The sequence below is a fragment of the Poecilia reticulata genome, linkage group LG12 (assembly GCF_000633615.1).
Source record: "Poecilia reticulata strain Guanapo linkage group LG12, Guppy_female_1.0+MT, whole genome shotgun sequence".
Taxonomy (NCBI): Eukaryota; Metazoa; Chordata; class Actinopteri; order Cyprinodontiformes; family Poeciliidae; genus Poecilia; species Poecilia reticulata.
Genome location: NC_024342.1, coordinates 18,442,116 through 18,460,271, shown reverse-complemented (window position 1 = coordinate 18,460,271; position 18,156 = coordinate 18,442,116). Strand labels below are relative to the sequence as shown.

General features: G+C 37.5%; 1 protein-coding gene across 3 annotated transcripts in view; it reads left to right on the top strand.

Annotated features, from left to right (window-relative positions):
* The window catches only part of astn2 (astrotactin 2), a 270,497-nt gene that overhangs the window by 230,154 nt on the left and 22,187 nt on the right, over positions 1 to 18,156 (top strand). For all 3 annotated transcript variants that reach the window (XM_008424385.2, XM_008424384.2, XM_008424386.2), the window contains 2 exons: positions 2,317 to 2,450; positions 4,590 to 4,738. In XM_008424385.2, the coding sequence (XP_008422607.1) occupies positions 2,317 to 2,450; positions 4,590 to 4,738 (283 nt within the window). The remainder of the gene's footprint in view (positions 1 to 2,316; positions 2,451 to 4,589; positions 4,739 to 18,156) is intronic.

Below are 18,156 nucleotides of genomic sequence, written 5' to 3'. Positions count from 1 at the left end.
ACATGTGCAGCCATGCAATCAAGCACACATGCCCATATGAGGTTTTTCTAAGAAACTGAGGGTGGTAAGCACATGGCAGTTCTGTGGTCTTTCTCTCTTTTGCCCTTTGTAGTGGGGTCATTTCTCATATTTATCCATTCTTTGTGCATACATGGACGCAGGGTCTGGGATTTTTCTGATGCCTTTGTCTGTGGTGTACCTCCTGTTGACATGGGGTGGCAAGTTTCCTGCTGTTGGTGTTTTCCGGCAGCAGTTAACCACATGGGTGCAAGGGGGGTTGAGATGTCCTGAAATGTTCAGTTTTTTTCATGGGGTCATTAGATGTTCATGGTTTGCAGTCTTTGCTTAGCACTCTACAATAACTGCTCATTCTGCAGTATCAGTTAGAGGGGCTTACATTGGAGTATATTCTGTTTAATGAGAAGAGGTTGATCTCTGAGGGATCCCCTCTGCCCTCATTGTAAAGTAGGGAATTGCTTTAATGGCTTAAGAGTCCTTTTTTGCACCTTTTCTTCTTCCTGCATCTTACTGTTTTTTTGACTGTCCTATTTTTCATGGACTCTCCAGCCTCACTCCCTCTTTTTTTCTTCAGTTTTTCCTCTGCTGCTCATTTAGGTCACTAGTGCTCTCAAAATACTTGAGTGAAACCAAGTGGTTTTGGAAGGAATTGGTTCCCATGAAAAAATCTTGAGCTTCTTCCACAGCTAACAATGTAATGTTGTGGAAATGTCAAAGTTGCCATTTTTTCTGCTTTGCCATATATGCTTATTAAAAAGCACGGTCTGTGGGTATCGTGAGGGAATATGGATTTTGTGGAACATCTAGCCCTGTTGCACCAACAAAGCATGTCACTTTTAAACCTTCTGAATAGTGGAGTAAATGTGTCTGTCTTTGCTGTAATATTTCAGTCGGTGTTGCTTTGACTATGTAGCAATAGCTTATGCCATGTGTTTCTGGCCCGTGTGAACTGCAGTGCTCATGGAACAAAAGCTTTTCTAAAATTATGACCAAAAGTATTGGTAGCAGGGTGACTTATTTTGCTGACACCTCCTAAGCCATTCAGACAAAGGCAGGTATGTGGTAGTCTGACAGAGTAAAAACATCAGCTTCTGCATTTAAACCCTGACTCTGTTTTTTCTAGGCTGTCTGTTAGTCATGTAAGGACTTAAAGATAATCACCTCAAATGTCACTTTCAATAATTGGCACATTGCAAAAAATCTTTGGTGGCATATCTTCAGTGAAATGAAGCATGAAACAGCTAACTTAAAATCAATGTTACGTTGCATGTGTGTGCACATCGTGCACAATTTTCTTTGAGTAATACGGCACCTCATCTTTTCTTTTGCTTTCTGGTTATTGAACGTTATGGTGTTCAATAAAAAAAGAGGCTCTGTGTTGGGTGCCTGGTATGCTACTTTCTGCATGGATCAGTGTCTTTTTTGTGACCATGATCAAGCATCTCAAAAGCAGTATGCATGAGGCAGCATTACCAACCAGTTAGTGCATATAAATAACTGAGAGCTCTATTGATCCATAGTGTGACTAGGGGGGAGCAGAAGTGCTTGCAAACTCCCTGGAAGTCACTCTATATTATGTCCGTGGCTTAAGGAAAAGCCCTGACATTATACTTTATTGCTTTGACGGTTATATTGGCATTTTGCTGCCTTTTAGAGGATGACTGAGCTTCTGCCTTTGACTTTTTTTCCCTTTTCGCCCGATAATGAAGTAGCACAAGGAGATGTTAGGAGATGATGTCACCTCTTAATATCTCACTACCCAACCCCCTCCATCCCCGCTTCAGTCAGACTGACAGCCACGCTAGCAGATCTCGCAGAGAAGCACATTGAATGAGGGAGGTGAGGAGTGACACTGCTCTCACATCTCCATCATAAAAGTAACAGTGCATCAATGATATAGGAGTGTAAGCTTGTTGGTGCTGGTGAGCTCTTCCTGCCATCCGGTAATTGGGAAAGGTGGAAATAATAAGGTCAGTCTGCATGTAAGGGGGAAGTGTATTGCTCTAGGGCTTTCTTATTGTGACTGATTGGAGCTGTGAACAATACGTTATCTTTAAATTCCTCTAAGTGAGCCATGCTTAATTACTGAGGATATTCAAAATGATCCATCTATCTATTTGTCTGTCTTTCTGTCAGACAGACAGAGAGAAATGATGGGAGGCCATCATATGGAAAATAACGATATGTATCAATGGGACTGGTTGAAAGGGTTCGGGTGGGGATGGGCTAAGCATAGATGGAGAGGGCGCACATGTTCTAAGAGATAATTGCATTTCTCTCACCTGTTACATTTTACAGGCCTTCAAGAGCGCCACAATGAGCTCATACTGGTGTGCTGGAAAGGGCGATGTCATTGATAACTGGTGTCGCTGTGACCTGAGTGCCTTCAGCAAAGACGGCCTGCCTAACTGCAGTCCCCTCAGGCAGCCAATGTAAGTGTGAGGTGACACCATGATATCTAGGTTTTCATACCAAAGAGAAGTTTTCTTAATGCATGCACTGGTTATAAATTAGTATGCACACAGACACGCACACGCACACCCCTACACACAAACCCACGCACACACGCACACCTGCCTCTACTGATTCCTAAGAATGTCGTACACCCAATCCTGGTCCCTGAAGTTCTAATAACTGTTGGCTGACTTCACACTCTCCCTCTCCTAAAAGAACATACATTCATTCAAGGTGCCCTAATAATACTCCTAAGGCTTTTGTGGGTCATTCTCTCAAGAAATGTCTGTCATGAGGACTTCCACAAAAAAGTAGTGGGTTGAAAAAGCAACCATAGAGGACAGAGCTATTGCTCAGGCCTCTATTTTATGACTGAAACTAGAATTTGAATGGACAGCTTTGACTGTGGTTGTGTTGGTTTCATACAAAATATTTTGTTCCTGTTTTTGTATATATCCCAGTGTTATTTGCCCATTAGAAATAACAAGCACTTTAATTTTAGCTTCCATTTTCACAGTGTGCATGCTATTTAGTGGTTTTTAAAGGAATACCAATGGCAAAAATGTGAACAAACCTTGTAATATATTTAAGTTGTTATGATAGCCACATTAAATTTGAATACCAAAGATGAGAGAATGAGCTAACTTCTGAATTTGTGTTCATGTGAACTTATAGGCCAATTATATTAGTATATCTTGCCAACAATGGCATGCTAAAATAATTATAAAAAATCTAGTTGCAAATACAGTACACTTCAGATCAATATCAAACAAATGTTTAATAGTGTTGTGCTTGGTATTTAAAAAGTGTATTTGTTGAAATTGCACATTTGCGTGATCTACAGTATGTCATTTTGAGTTACTGATTTCTAACCAGCTACTGACAGTTTTTCTCAGTCATTTTGGTGCATTTCTTGAATCTTTCTTTACATTTGTAAACAGTGCATTCCTCAAAACAATTCGTACAAACATTTAAACATGGCATATGTCTGCTTGCAAAAGCTGATTTATTTTTCAAAATCCTTAGTTCATCTCTCAGAATTAAATATCTTTCAAAGAATGTGTCAGTGCCTCAGAATGACAAGTTTCATTGCATATGGATAAGACAGTCCAATTGATTAGTCATGTCGTCAATGTAACAACATACCCTGAAGGGGTGTTCTGCTGTAAACTATGGCTAAAGTTTTGATGACAAGTACTGTAAATTGTAATTGTTGGAGATCAATGGCAAGAGACTGAACAAGATTCAAATTTACACTTTCACTGTAATTTTTTGACAGACCATGTTATTGTGATACGTAAAGGAAAAGACAGCACTGCACAGAACAAAGGAGAAAAAAATAGAAATGGAAACAGGACAATGCAGGTCTGTGGGAATTATAGTGCAATATTCCTTTAGTTCCCATCTCCATACTGAGAACAATTCCTCAATGGAGTAGGATGAGAGGAACTCCATCGGCATCTTATTGTGGGTTACAAACCATATCTTGTTGCTACGACGGAAACTGGTATTATGTCCTGAACCTCTTCTGCCTCTTCCACTGTTTTGCCTCCTAACTCCTCAGAGATGTAGCATTGTGTTTTATACACTATATGCTTGCCAGCTGAGGGTTCATGAGATGAACCTTCAATCTATGTCAGAAAATTGTATGTTCATTGGTTGATCTTGTAGTGCTTCACACATGTACCTTCTTGGGATTCACCTGGGAGCAATTTACCAGTTTGGGAAATATCTAGAAAAAACGTCTGATAAAAATTTATAAAAATATGCTTGGCATATTATGACAATTTGTTCAAGCATTTTGTATGTTAAGACTTGGACAAACTTAACAAAACAATTCAACAGAGGCGCATATAATGCATTTTGATCCACATGCCATAAGCAATTGAAATGTACTGAGAATTGTACGTAATCACTTGCATGATGTGCCTTGCTCAAATGAATGAAAAACTGATTTGCTGATGTGCACAAGTGATACAATGATATGAAGATTGAACAAATACTTTTGAGAATTGCACCAAAGCGAGTGAAACAACTGCAAATAAAGATAATAGGGCAATGATCAAATTAGAATAGCATCCATAACTGCCGGTGTTTTGCTTCCTGTATTATTTTAGATTGCGTCTGGCCCCTAACTTGGAGCCCTCAAGCACAACAGTGGCCCTGGAATGGATGGATGTGGAGCCGCTTATTGGCTGCAAAGTTTCTGACTACATTATTCAACATAAACGTGTGGAGGATCCTTCAGAAGCTGAAATCTACACAGGTAGGAAAGATTAATTTTAAAGCTAGTTTCTTGACTATCTCTTATAACCTTTGTTTTATTTTTGGTTATGTTTTTCCCACATTTGACTTACACAAGGTTTGTATGTCAATAGTGATCTTGTGAGCACTTATCCCTGATTTTGCTCATGTTGCTCCTAAGTTTAAAACTTTTTCTTCTAAGCATGAAGTTACACTATTACTTTGTGTTTCAAAAAGAAGGTGGAGGAATTGGCCTTGAATTCAAACCACATATAAAACATTTGCTTGAGGACCTGGTATGACGTAGCGGGGGTCGTCCAAACACTGTGAGTGGTTCTGGCAATTGTACTTACAGGTCAAGGGAATGGTCATTGTTGTGATCAGGGCCGGTATGAGTCATAGGAACAAGCCAGATCCAATCAAGAAACTAGGTGTTGTGGGGAAAAAAAGTGGCCTCAGACATTGAGAAGTATAGACAAGCCATCCATCACAGCTGGAAGTGATGCTGATGAAGCGTGGGCACCAGTGAGCAAAGAGAGGCCCCAGACAGCTAGGCACACACATGCTGGCAGAGGTGAGGCATGAAGGGGCAGATGGTGAGGGTGACTCACTTTTCTATTTGCCAGTCACCACTCGTGTTGTAAATGGTGTTGCAACAGAGACAAAGTTCAACTTTAGAGTAGTTCCAATTTATTGTTTGCAAATTCTTTAATTTATTTACCATTGATGACTTTTATTTATGTACCGTATTTTCCGCACTATAAGGCGCACCGGATTATAAGGCGCACCTTCAATGAATGGCCTATTTTAAAACTTTTTTCATATATAAGGCACACCGCATTATAAGGCGCATAGAATAGACGCTACAGTAGAGGCTGGAGTTACGTTATGCATCCCCTGATGGAGCTGCACTAAAGGATGAATATCTAAAGCCACTTTGTTGACATAAAGAATGTCAACAAAGCAGTCTGACTCCGGTTGGCGAGGAGAGCCTTCCTGGGCCGGGGCGTGGCCGCATGTTCGTGGAGAACGTGGTGCTAAATGACCTGCAGACAGCCTGATTCTAGACGGTTGGTAGATAGATAGGTCAGTCAAACTTTATTAATAGATTACAAACCAGCGTTCTGACAACTATCCCAGCATGCACCCAGCGCTTCTTCTACGGGCGAAAATGAAGTCGGCGACTGCTTACCGTAGTTGCTAGACCTGTTGTGGCTCAATATTGGTCCATATAAAAAGGCGCACCGGATTATAAGGTGCACTGTCGGCTTTTGAGGAAATTGAAGGTTTTTAGGTGCACCTTATAGTGCGGAAAATTAGGTATACTGAAAATTAAAATTTTAGGCTGCCTAGGGCTAGGGTAAAAATTATCTAAAGTGGCAGCATTATGTAAAATTAACTTTTATATCATGTTATAATGTTATTCCGTCATCAAAAACATACCTGAAGTGTTGCTTTGATTCTTTTATGTATGTTTGAGAAATCATTTAATCTCTCTTGATAGCCATTCTGGGTGCAGAAAACTAGTGTTGTAACCAAGCAGTGCCTATTTGATGAAGCTTCTCCGCTGAGCTTCAGTCTCCATGCCAAGCTTCCACATTACAGAAAACGGCTTGCCTACAAATCCCCCACACGGCTCCTTCAGACAAGCAACTGCAATTAGCAAACCTGTGGTGGAACTGCACATTTGCAAAGTTCATCCTACGGCTACTTCTCAGTTAAACTCTGGTTAAAAAAACTAAAAAAAAAACTAAATTAAACGTCAGAAAGAACAGGGGCTTCTTAAAGAAACAGAGGCCCAATTTCAAGGCATTACATTGGAAAGTCAAATTTCTTTTAAGTTATGTTTCTACAGCTTTTCTTGTAACAACTGAAGGAAACAGTTGCGATTGTGCTTTTAAATGGCACTATGTGCCTGGAATATACATGATGAAAAGGTTTTCTACATTTTTATGTAGAAATAAAAATAAACTTATTGTTTTCTGCAACATGGGATTAAGCAAGATTGTAAGGGCCAAATTTATTTAAAAAATTAAATAAAATTAAGAGGGAAAAAAATGGCACTAGATTTCAAAATGTTAAATTGTCTGATAAAAGCAATGACCCTTAAAGATGGCACTTTTTAAAATTTCTGGATTTTTTATACCATCTGAGACACTTTTGATTTATTTTTTTATTTATCAATAGATGCTGTAATTAAATTCCTAGCACAGCTTTCCACCACAGTAACCATACAAAAATATATTTGAAAAGTTAATTGTTTAATTGTCGTTCTTTTTGTATTTAGCACTTCACCCAAGCAGTTCCCAGTTTAAAACTGTGTGATACCAGTTTTTATTTTTTTTTTCAATTCTTGTCTAGCTGACTGCTAGACAAGAAACTCCACTGGAGCAATTTTGGGGTTAAATACCTTTTTTAAGGGCTTTTTAGCGTTTTTTTTTTTTTTTTTCTGATAGCATGTGTTTTTCTCCTACTTCTTCATGTTTTCCAAGCTGGCTGGATGATTTGAACTAAGGCGTGTGCAATCATGGCTTCCTCTCCAGACTTTGAAGGTGGTTACACGTTGCAGATTTGTTTAGCAGAATGACTTTGAACCATGTTTGATAATCACATGGCAAAATCACCAACCATAGAGCTTAAGCCAGTAAAGGTATTTGGCAATGTAGGGCAATGTGAAGAGATACACCTATTTTAGGTGTCCAAGCCTAAAATAAGGTAATATTATTTTTTTAAAATGAAGCACAAAGTTTCTCGTTGTTGTTTTTTTTTTTTTTGTGATTTTAAAAGCAGAAGAGAGACAATGCTACAGTTTTCTGGAGGGAGTTCCGGAGTTGGGAAGGATAGTGAGAAAAGGTTCCATTCCCTATGGTGCCGAGGAGGACAAGACTGAACAGTTAGGTGGATAGAAGAGGAAGGATGGAGAAAACACAATCAGATTACAAAAAGCTAATATTTTTAAATATTGACATAAAAATATTGAATGTATGAAAACGATAGTCAGCTGGTGCTCATGTTTGAAAAACCTGTGGCTAAATTGGCACCCACTGAAGAATTAAAACCTTGCTTCAGACTGGTGCATGTAAGCGAAATGAGATAGTCAGACACTCCACTCAACCATGCTGAGTATGACTCACTCGCTGAGCACACACATACAGCCATGTGCACACTCATACAGATGGCAAAGAGTGAGGATGTTCATACACTTGGATATTGCCCTCACTGTGTCTCCAAAGCTGTTTCTATAGAACAGCAGAGGAGACTGAGTCCTTTGATCATAAAGGTATTTCATATAATGATGGTAAAAAAAACACATTTTCTCATAAAATATCAAGGATCTCATGATTTTGGTCTTATTCAGAAAAGGTGTTGGAATTTTATCCTGCTGTATGGGGGTTTAATAGGAAAATCACTCAAAACTCATAATGTGAAGTCAGTATTCAAATAAAATGTGTATTTTATTTTTGCATTTGTGCATGCATGCGAGAAAGACAAAAATCCATTTGAGGCGGACAAGGGTTAAATATCAGAAATAAGACCAATTAACTGTAGGCCATAATTTTATTTATTTTTCCTATTGAGTTTGTAGACAATTTGATTACATTGAAAATTTAACTGTGCTGAATAAACAGGTGGGGATAGTTCTCATTACTCCAGTCATGACTTAAAATTAAAAATGTTCTGCTTATGAACTATTTTTCACACCACCTAGGTCATTGTTAAAAAGAAGGCTCTCATTATGCAATGTGCCAACATTCTGCCTGAGATTTGACATTCATTGCAGCTTCCTGCATGAATGGATGCAATTAAAGTCTTAGAAACTCTTTGCACTGAACATAATTTCCTTTAACTGTAACTCTCATCGGTTTTGCTCACATGAGTTTCCTCTTTCATTATCAAATGAAAAGATACCACTCTTGGTAGCTCATGATAAATCTCAATTTAGTGGAAATAATACTTTTTTAAAAATTCTGCCTTTTAAGGAGGCTTCACATCCAGTTATTCCCAGACATCATTGTAGTGGGTTGTGTCAGAATCAGATATTTTATTCTCTGGCCTTATGTCAAACATTCTCCAAAATGCTGTATAAAACTTGGAGATGGACCCAGAACACCACATACTAGTTGACATTTTTATAATGTTAACATTAATAGCTGCCTTGTGATGGACTGGAAACCGGGTGTACCATGCCTCTCTCTCATTTAACTCTGGAGAATTACATTATTCTCCAGAGTTTGATGACTCTGATAGGCCTACGTGGGTACAGAAGATGGATGAGCAGACAGATGGACAGATGAATATAGGGATGGCAGCAGACAGACACTAAAACTAATTTAATGCTCCATTTCAGTGCTAAATTGTACACATTTAGATTCAGTTATTTACGATATGCTTTCTCAAGAGGGGCATGAATGTAAAGAAAACGGTTTTAGAAGTTCAGTAAGAAAACTTTTCAAACGTCTTTGCTGTGAAAAGGAAAACTGTGGATAGAAGTATCTGTGACGGGAAAACCAAAATTAATCTTTGATATTTTTGGAAACATATATAAGAAATCCCTTGTTTTAATAGCATGTTGCATTACTATCATATGAACCACAAACCAAACATCCAGTAGTAAAACTCTCTTGTATGCAGACCTCTGTACTTAGAGGAAAAAGCAATGTTATGGTAGCTTAAAGCCTTGCTTCTATGCCAGTCTGCTGGTAAGTAATAGTGATTTTTAATTTAATTTTGACAGTCATAGGTAATTTGTATGAGTAATGGAATCATGTGCTCCCTTTTTGGTGGATTAAACATAAGTCCTGAATCATCTCAATGGGGTTCAGTGTGTATGCCAGGAGTATTGGTTGAATACTGTTGAGGTTGTTGAAGTAGGGATTAACCATGGTCTTGCACAAGTTGTAAAGACTCAGTCTCTCAGTTGGGTACTGGTAATATACATTCAAAGGCCACTTAATTTGAAACACTGTAATTTTTTATGTGATCTCAAATTATTTTGCCCATTCTCCTCTTCCTTCTGACATCCAGAAAGCCTTACTGTCTACACAACTGCTGATCTCTGGATATTCTTTTGTTTCGTATCAATCTCTGGAAAACCAAGTGAAGTTTGTGCAAAAAAATCCACCTCCAACATTAATGTAACATATGGCAGATCTGTATGTTTACTAATAAATTATTATATTTATATTTCTTAATGAAAGTTTTTTCATGTATCAGTTTACATGAAAACTGTAATGCAAAATAGATGCTATTTGTTTATTTGTCCTTTATTTGACTTTATTTGCCAACAGGCCAAGAACAAAAATCCACAGTTTCTTTTATTCTACATTGTTTGTTTTTGTACTGCCGTCAGGGCATTCCATATATGAGAAGTTTTTATGTGCCATAAATTTAAGTGATGATGGATTCCATTTGTGACGGATATGCAGAAAATGAGTGACTTCACTGGGCTCTACACAGACCTCTAGATGGCACAACAAGGCAGAGGCAGGATTTATTGGAAAACCAGTTAGATAGAGAGCACTGGTGTGTTATTGTGAGGCTCAGCATTTCTCTAAAGCAAACCAGCTGTGAAATGTGAAGGTACATTCACAGTAGGCACGTAATGTGGAGTCAAAACCTCGCAGATTTGAAAGACGTTAAGCTGTGTCAATGGCGCTGTGATAACATGAAAGATTAATTTTAATCTGGGTATGTAGTAATATAAATCGGAAAACTCTTCATTTGTATTTGTGTTTATTACTGACTGTGAAAAGGTATGAATTTTATTTCAGTCTAGTTTTGGCCATCTCAGAGATTACAGACGTCATCATTTGCATTTCATAAAAGAATACAACAGAGTTTTGATAAAGAGAGAATAGGGAGTATTTTTAAACATCCTTCAGGTCTGTTCTGTGTCTATCTGTCTTGTCTGTTTTGCAAGTGGTTCCTTGTAAAAGGCAAACTGTCAAAAAAAACCCGCCAAGGTACTTCTGGATATTGACGCGTCATATTGATTCGTCAAATCATAGGCGACCTCTTCTTATAAGCATTCATCATAAAGCTTTGCTGATCAAAACCTATTCACCAATAAACAAAAGCCTACTCACCAATACCTGTAAGGCCAGGTTTTTTTTTTTAGCGAGATTTAGTTAGTCACAGATTAATTACAAGCGAACACTGTGTAAAAACGGAAACAGCAACTGCGTTGTGAGAAGATTGGAGTCATTTTAGGACAGTAGAGCCAGGAAGAGATGAGGAAAGAGCGAGCTCAAAGCAAAAGAGAGATAGGGGGAACCAGACAGCAGCAGCATGGAGGGCTCCAAAGCAATGATGTCACCTCATGCTGGTACTATTGGACTCAGAAACAGATTAGCCATTTGATCTTTGCCCTTAATTTAGTTCCAGTTTGCTTCTTCCAGCTCATGCCGCAAGCTTATTGAGACACACGACATGTGGATCTTGTTCTGCTTTTCCTCTCCTGTCATATGCCTAATACCTCTACATAACTCTGCTCTTTCCACATGTCTTTTGCGATCACAATCAACGGTATCCCCCCGCACCCCCCCCTTCCTTGTTTATGTAACAGCTCCATCATTGCTCGAGACCAAGAATACACCCCAATGCGTCAATAAGCTCTTATTCAAAGAGATTGAATTATATGGAGATAAACGGTGTCCTTGAGTATGGGTGCAGATAACAGATTGGAGTGACACAGCTGACTCTCTTTGTTTTGTTAATTAAAGATGACCTCATCGCTAAAAATGGACGCTGTGCACCTCCTCGTCACGAGCTTCGCCATCAGCAGATTGCAGATTGCAGGCAGGGGGCCAAAGGCTTTCTGCAGTCCTTATTCCTTTTTGCTTCCTTTCCCATTTTGCCTCTTTGCACGCACATTGTTAGTCTCTGCCTTCACCGCAGGTCTAGACTTCCCTGATTTATTTATTTTTTCTCCTCCCAATTTTTCAATAATTATGATAATCCCTCAGTGTTGCCAAAAGCTCACTAATGAATGTGTGCTGGAATTATGAAATTATTACTGAAGCAAGAGAAGAGTATTGCCTCTTTTCATTTGTCTTTTCTTTTTTTTTATTACGGGGTATTTTGTTCCTATCAGTTATAGTGAAATTGCATCTGTTTGCCACAAATTATGAGTCAGTCAAATTTGATGCTAGGATAAAATCAATTTTCAATGCATTTTAAGCATTGAATCTGTATTGATTAGTTTCATTCTGTCCAGAATCAGAGCGTAGCAGGTTTTTAAAGTGGGAGAAACAAATGCATACCCATAATAAAATGGCTTGCATTATTATAAAGACAGGTTCCATAATCCAGCTGGGTTTACTGAGGGCTGTTTGTGTAATTCAATGGACACATTTTGGTGTTTGTACAAGATCTTTACCCCGGCTGTTCAAAACAGACAAGGAAATAAAATGTGCAAAAAGTTTTTCAATTCATTTTACCATTATGATTCAGAAAGAAAACCAAATCTATCTTTAGTCAGTCTAGTTATAGGCTCACTATCAGGGACCATGTGATCAGGAATTGTGGCTCAAAATTGATCCAGTGAGGTATTTTTCATGCTAGTTGTATTCAGCAAAATAGTTATTTCATATTCGAGGAATAAATGTGTTATTGTATTCATGCCATCCTAGCTTAGTAATCTTTTTAATTTTATTAAATTCAGTTTAGTTTATATGCATAACGCCAATTCATAAGTCCTCTCGAGGCACTTTAGAAAAAAAAAAACTCGACTTATTATTGTGTGTGCAGGCACTTTTGTATGTGTGGTTTTTTTTACTATTGTGTGACTGTTTATCTTTTACCATACTGTGCTGGTGTTTCTGTTGGCCTTTGGATGTGTTTGTGCAAATTGTTGATTAGCTTAGCTTCTAATTCAAACTTTTCCTTTTCCTTATTGTTTCCTTGTTGTGCAATTTTCCTTTCCAATTATCAAAATGTTTCAAATGTCTTAAAATTGTTAAAAATCAAAATGTTTTACCTTCAAATCATTCCTGTGCTGACTCTATTATAATACAAAATGTAATACAAATAATAATCCTTAACCAAAATCACAAAAACACATTGGCTCTAATGCAGCTCCCATCTCACATTACTCCAGTCTTGCTTTCGCTTCTCTTCTTTGGTTGCCAGTAAATTTTAGAATTCATTTTACGATCTTAGTTTTTACTTTTAGGGCCCTACAATGTCAAGCGTCCCGGTATATTGCTTACTTTTCTGAAACCCTATTCTTCTTCCTGTGCACCAAGGTCAATTGGTCAGAATTTGTAGGTAGTCCCACACACTGGGTTTAAAATTTATGGGGAATTGGTGTTTTAGGCTGTTGCTCTAAGACTGTAGAGCTCCCTTCTGCTTTCCTTCTGTTGTACTGTCTCCATTGACTCGTTCACTTTTAAAAAGCAGCTGAAGACGTTTCACTGAAAAGCTCTTAACTAATTAACTTGGTGTTATAGTTGGCTTCCTGCTTTTGCAGTGGTCTCCAGTCCGCTGGACATTCAGCATTCTAACCAAACCAGAGTTCACTTCAATTGAACTGAGAACTAGGTTTTTAGTCAGACAAGAGTTTTCTTTCTTGGTCTGCATTTGCTAATGTATTGGAGCCTTTTATTTCAGTTATGTTTTTTTTTTACATCAAAAATCAAGACAATCAAGCAAATCCAGGTTAACGAAGGCAATATTTCCAAAAAACTGAATGTTTCATACACATTTTTTAACTGATGCTCACATCTATGGCCCTAAAACCCGAAAATGCCATTTTTGTTAAGCGTATATTCAGGCAAAATTTGAGGCTCAGTAAAAAAGAAAATGTTTTATGCAGTAAAACTAGACCACACATGATTCAAATCAAAATGGTGGACACAGGGGTTCATTAGTCTTTGACAAACCATGACACCTGACCCAAAGTACTGCGGTGCGGAAAGGGCAGGGGCTACTGAGCTAAGCACGGTGTCATTTTCAGGTTGTTACACTCAAAGAGTCTTGGAGTTGTGGTGGGAACTGGGAATTGCCCAGTATATCAAATGGCATGTAGGAAAAGTGTAGTATGTTGATGATATATGTTATAAATTTTACAATAATTCTGGGAGATAAATTATTTTGTTTTGTCAGTTTCATGCCAGTCAAATATGTTTTATGAAACCTAAGCCTTCATGAATATTTTTGACTGTTGTCATAAATAGTCATTCAGTAAATTATGACACTTTTAATACAAAGTTGACATTATTCAAAATTCAAACATGTTTCAACACTGAATTATCATCTTATTTTTAATATTGACTCTGTACTGGTTGACTGTGATGCTGCAATATATACCACTATGTCTTGCAGTGTCATTTCAGTGTAAGGCATACTGCTTTTCACATTTTGTACATCAACCAAAAACTTGCTGATACTTACAACATTTTGAATCAGTCCACCCACCTAAACCCTAAATGGGTTTTTGAAAACTGCAAACTGGACTTCTGGCTTTTCTTTCACTGTTGGCTTTCTGTCAACAGTGACTTTTTCCTAAAAAACAAACAAAAAAACAAACAAAAAACATTCTTAAATATTCTTTTCATTCTACTTTCTAGTAATGCACAATTATTATTATCTGGAAATAGTATGAGGAGTAATAATAATAATTAATCAACATTATTTGAAAGTGTTTTCAAATAAAGCCCTGAACATTTACAAGGAGAAATTTTAGAAAACTATGAGGCAGGGCCCTAATGGTGTTTTAAACTTTTCTAGTTAAAATTATCCAAGAGGGTACAACATGGTCTCAGCCATAGTATTCATTAAATCATTCCTAAAGTTTGTTGTTTGAGCCCACTTGTATAAACCATGGCTAATAAATTGTTGTTTTTTATAAAGTGAGCATTCATTTTAGCAAAGTAACAATGTGTTTGTTGAAAACATTGATTATGTAATGGGCACGGGCTCCAATAAAATAACACATGATTTCCAGTTTGCTGGGAAAATCCTACATTTAGAGGGAACAAAACAGCTGCCAGGTTTGGAATTTTATTCCCACAAGAGCCACTGCAATAATGAACCATTTGGATTTGTTTTCTTATCTCTTCAAAACAGTAGATACTGAAAAAAAAATTCAGCTCACCATCAAATGCAGATGGGGTTACAGATGACTGTTTAGTGTTGTTATTGACTGAGACACAGTCAAACTTCTATCTTTAAAGGTGATACCTGAAGCCTGATTGGACAGAAATACTTTCCCTTGAGCATTAGGAGAGTTACTTATGTATTTCTTTTGTATTTGTTTTCCTTTTTTTTTTCCTTCAAACTACTATGTTAAATATTGATGAGAATGAATGAATTACGACATTTGATGATTCCTGAACACTGTTATAAATAAATATGACCATTTTTGCGTCCCAAAGTGTTGTGACGCTACTTTTTATGGATTATTTCTTGAAGGGACAGTTTGTTTTACTTTTTTAACCTGAGCATGCTAACTACTCATGTGTTGTAAAGAGTCACCTACCTGCCTTTGGGCCATTATCACAATTGTTTAATGATATTTATCAAAACATTTTTTTTTTTACAATTATGTTTTTGTTGTATTTTGGTGCACAGAAGAAGTAGTTGACCTAGGACTCCCACGAGTGTTTAGAGTGATGACAAATTAGAAAATCGGTTATGAATTTTCATTTATTGTTCTGCAAGTTTCACCAACTCAAATGTAAGACTTTTAACCCTCTTGTGGTCTTAGTAGACAGGATCAAATTGGCTCTGCAAGCTTTTTTACCTTGCGCGCAGTCGAGTAGTCACACTGACCCTCTGTGTGCCTTTGAGGTTTTTTTCTGTGGTTTCAGTCTAATAAGATACCCTCCCCATGCTTCCCTGCTGCCCGACAATCAACCATGACATCCTCCTGAGTGTCACGCTAAGACTGTGGGAGGATAAAAAATTTTTGTAGACCACTTTAGATCCAAATTAACACCTATATCACGCAAAAATGTAAAATAGAAATGTGTGTGTCTGTCTCTCTGTCACCGTTACTCCAGGGTGAGGCCCTGGCTTCATACTGGGTGACGTCTTGTGTCTTTATCTTCTGGTCATCATATTGTTCGACCTTTCATCAAAATGAGTACAGTGTTCTAATATTGTTAGGATTTGTACTATCAAACTGCTGAGAAACTTCTAGGTTTTGCACTAATATTAAGCTATACACACATCTTCAGTTAAAAGAAAAACTGCTTTTAAACTTTTCCACAGTGGCTTTATACATCAGACCTGCTTGCTACGTCATTCTTTTCTTCTATTTCATTATACTAATGGACCATCTATGCATTTCTTTCTTGCATTTTGTAGAGAGACATACAGGGAAGGATACCACTCTAATGTCTTACTGTCCAGAAGCCACCCCTTTTATTTGTCTTGCATCTTGAGGTGCATTTAAGAAATTGAAATATAATTTGTGATGATGAACACTGCTGAGGACAAGACATGATAAAGCAAATGTTGATTTAAAGATACACATCACGCAATTTCTTTCCTTCTACTTCATTTCATACAGGGACTGACAAAAATCCCTAACTAGAAATGTAGAGATGCCTCCATTAAATATGGTCTAACATAACTTGCTATTTTGAGGACTACAGTGTGCATGCAATTTTGTTTTGTTTTGTTTTTAATGTGGATGCAAATGAAAAATGTTTTGTATTACTAGTATATTTCCAGTCTTATGCCTCACAATGTTTTGGTCCACTGTTTCTTCTTCCCGAACGCCAACACACAGGTCAGTGACAGACTCTCCCTGACTTTGTCAGAGATTCCTGAACCCTTTGGAAGAACATTGTCATGGCTGTTCTTGCTTCATAATTAGCACCAAAAACCTGTGAATGCCAGAGTAGTTTCTGAGGAGGAGGTTCCCAACGTACTCTAAATAAAAAGCACTTGAAGAGAGTTTTCTGGTTTCAAAAAGAGCATTTTCTTGACTTATAAAAACAACTGAAATATCCTCCGAGTTGTCTTCATGCCAAGAATTCAAAAATAAATGTTAATTTTGTGGTTTAAAAACTGTTTCACTCCTCAGTCCGTCACTGTAAACAATAAGCTCAACCACAGCAGCTGCTTCTGCCTGCTAATAACAGCAGGAGGCTGACCTAATAAGGAGGAGACCCAAAGCAAAAACAATAAACAAAGAAATATCTTCCATTAGCAGCACTTTGGATTTATAACAATCATTTAGCAAATAATAAATTATTATTAATCTAGATTAAACATTAAATCAGACTAACATTTTAATGTTTCAAGTTAGTACAAAAAAATTGGTTCAATTTAATTAAATGTCAGAATAAAAAAAATGATGTTAACAATGACGTTAAAAATTGATGTTAAAATAATTTTTTGCAATTTTTCTTTTCACATTTTTTTGAGAATATTCTCATTCACCAGTGTACAAATACCAATACTGATCTGTTTTAACATTTAATAAATAATAAAGTCAGAATAATGTTGATTTTCTTTTTTTTTATGTTGTAGCTTTTTGATCTTTTGATAGGTTAACTCCCAACATTTGAGTTAAATAGACACATCTTTGAATGCCTTCTAAGGAAACGTACCAAACACACTGCTTCCCTGTGTGACTTGATGGGAAAATCAAAGGAGTCAGGAAGAATATTTTTGGAGAACTGTGAACATCAAGTCTGGTTCATCCTTGTGTGCCACTTGCAGATGCCGAAAGGCATCACGTTCGTTTGTGCAAACAATTCTATGCGAGTACAAACAACAAGGGAATGTTGTTCAGTCACACTGATCAGAAAGGAATGCATGTGACAAAAGCAGGAGACCTTACTGAGATGCTGGCTAAACCTGTTTCAAGAGTGTCCTTATATGGTACTCGAGGTTTGTAAACTAAAACAAACTATATTCTGGCAATGATGGAATATGCCACTCAGGGAGCAGGAAGCCATTATCAAAATAACATAACATTTCAGATTGCAGTTTACAAACGCACTCGACAACAAACTCAAACTGGCCATAACAACCTTTCGCAAAAGGGGGAAGCTTTCAAGCCTGAGAATACCGTCCCAACTATAAAGTATGAGAGTGGCGCCATCATATTGTGTGGGTATTTGGCTTCCGGAAGAACCGTGTAAATTCTTTACAGTTTAGAAGGCATCAGCAGGAGACAACTTTAGGGGGAAATTTGGAAGACATGTGCTATCGCTCGGGCCCAAACGGGTCTTCAGGAGGGACAATGACTGTAAGTTTACCTCAGAGCTACTGTTGTTAACGTCTCTTGCTGAAAGCAAAAGCACTGGTGTGACTTTGACCAGTTCTTCACCAGTCATCCTCTCTTTCCTCTTAATCTTGTATCTATAAAATTAAAATAATTTTGTCAACCCTATCTGACCTAAGACAGGAAAGGTCCGATCTGTTTCAATGTCAGACAGTGAGAAAACTGTTATAGGTCTATTTTATGCAGATTTGTAAATA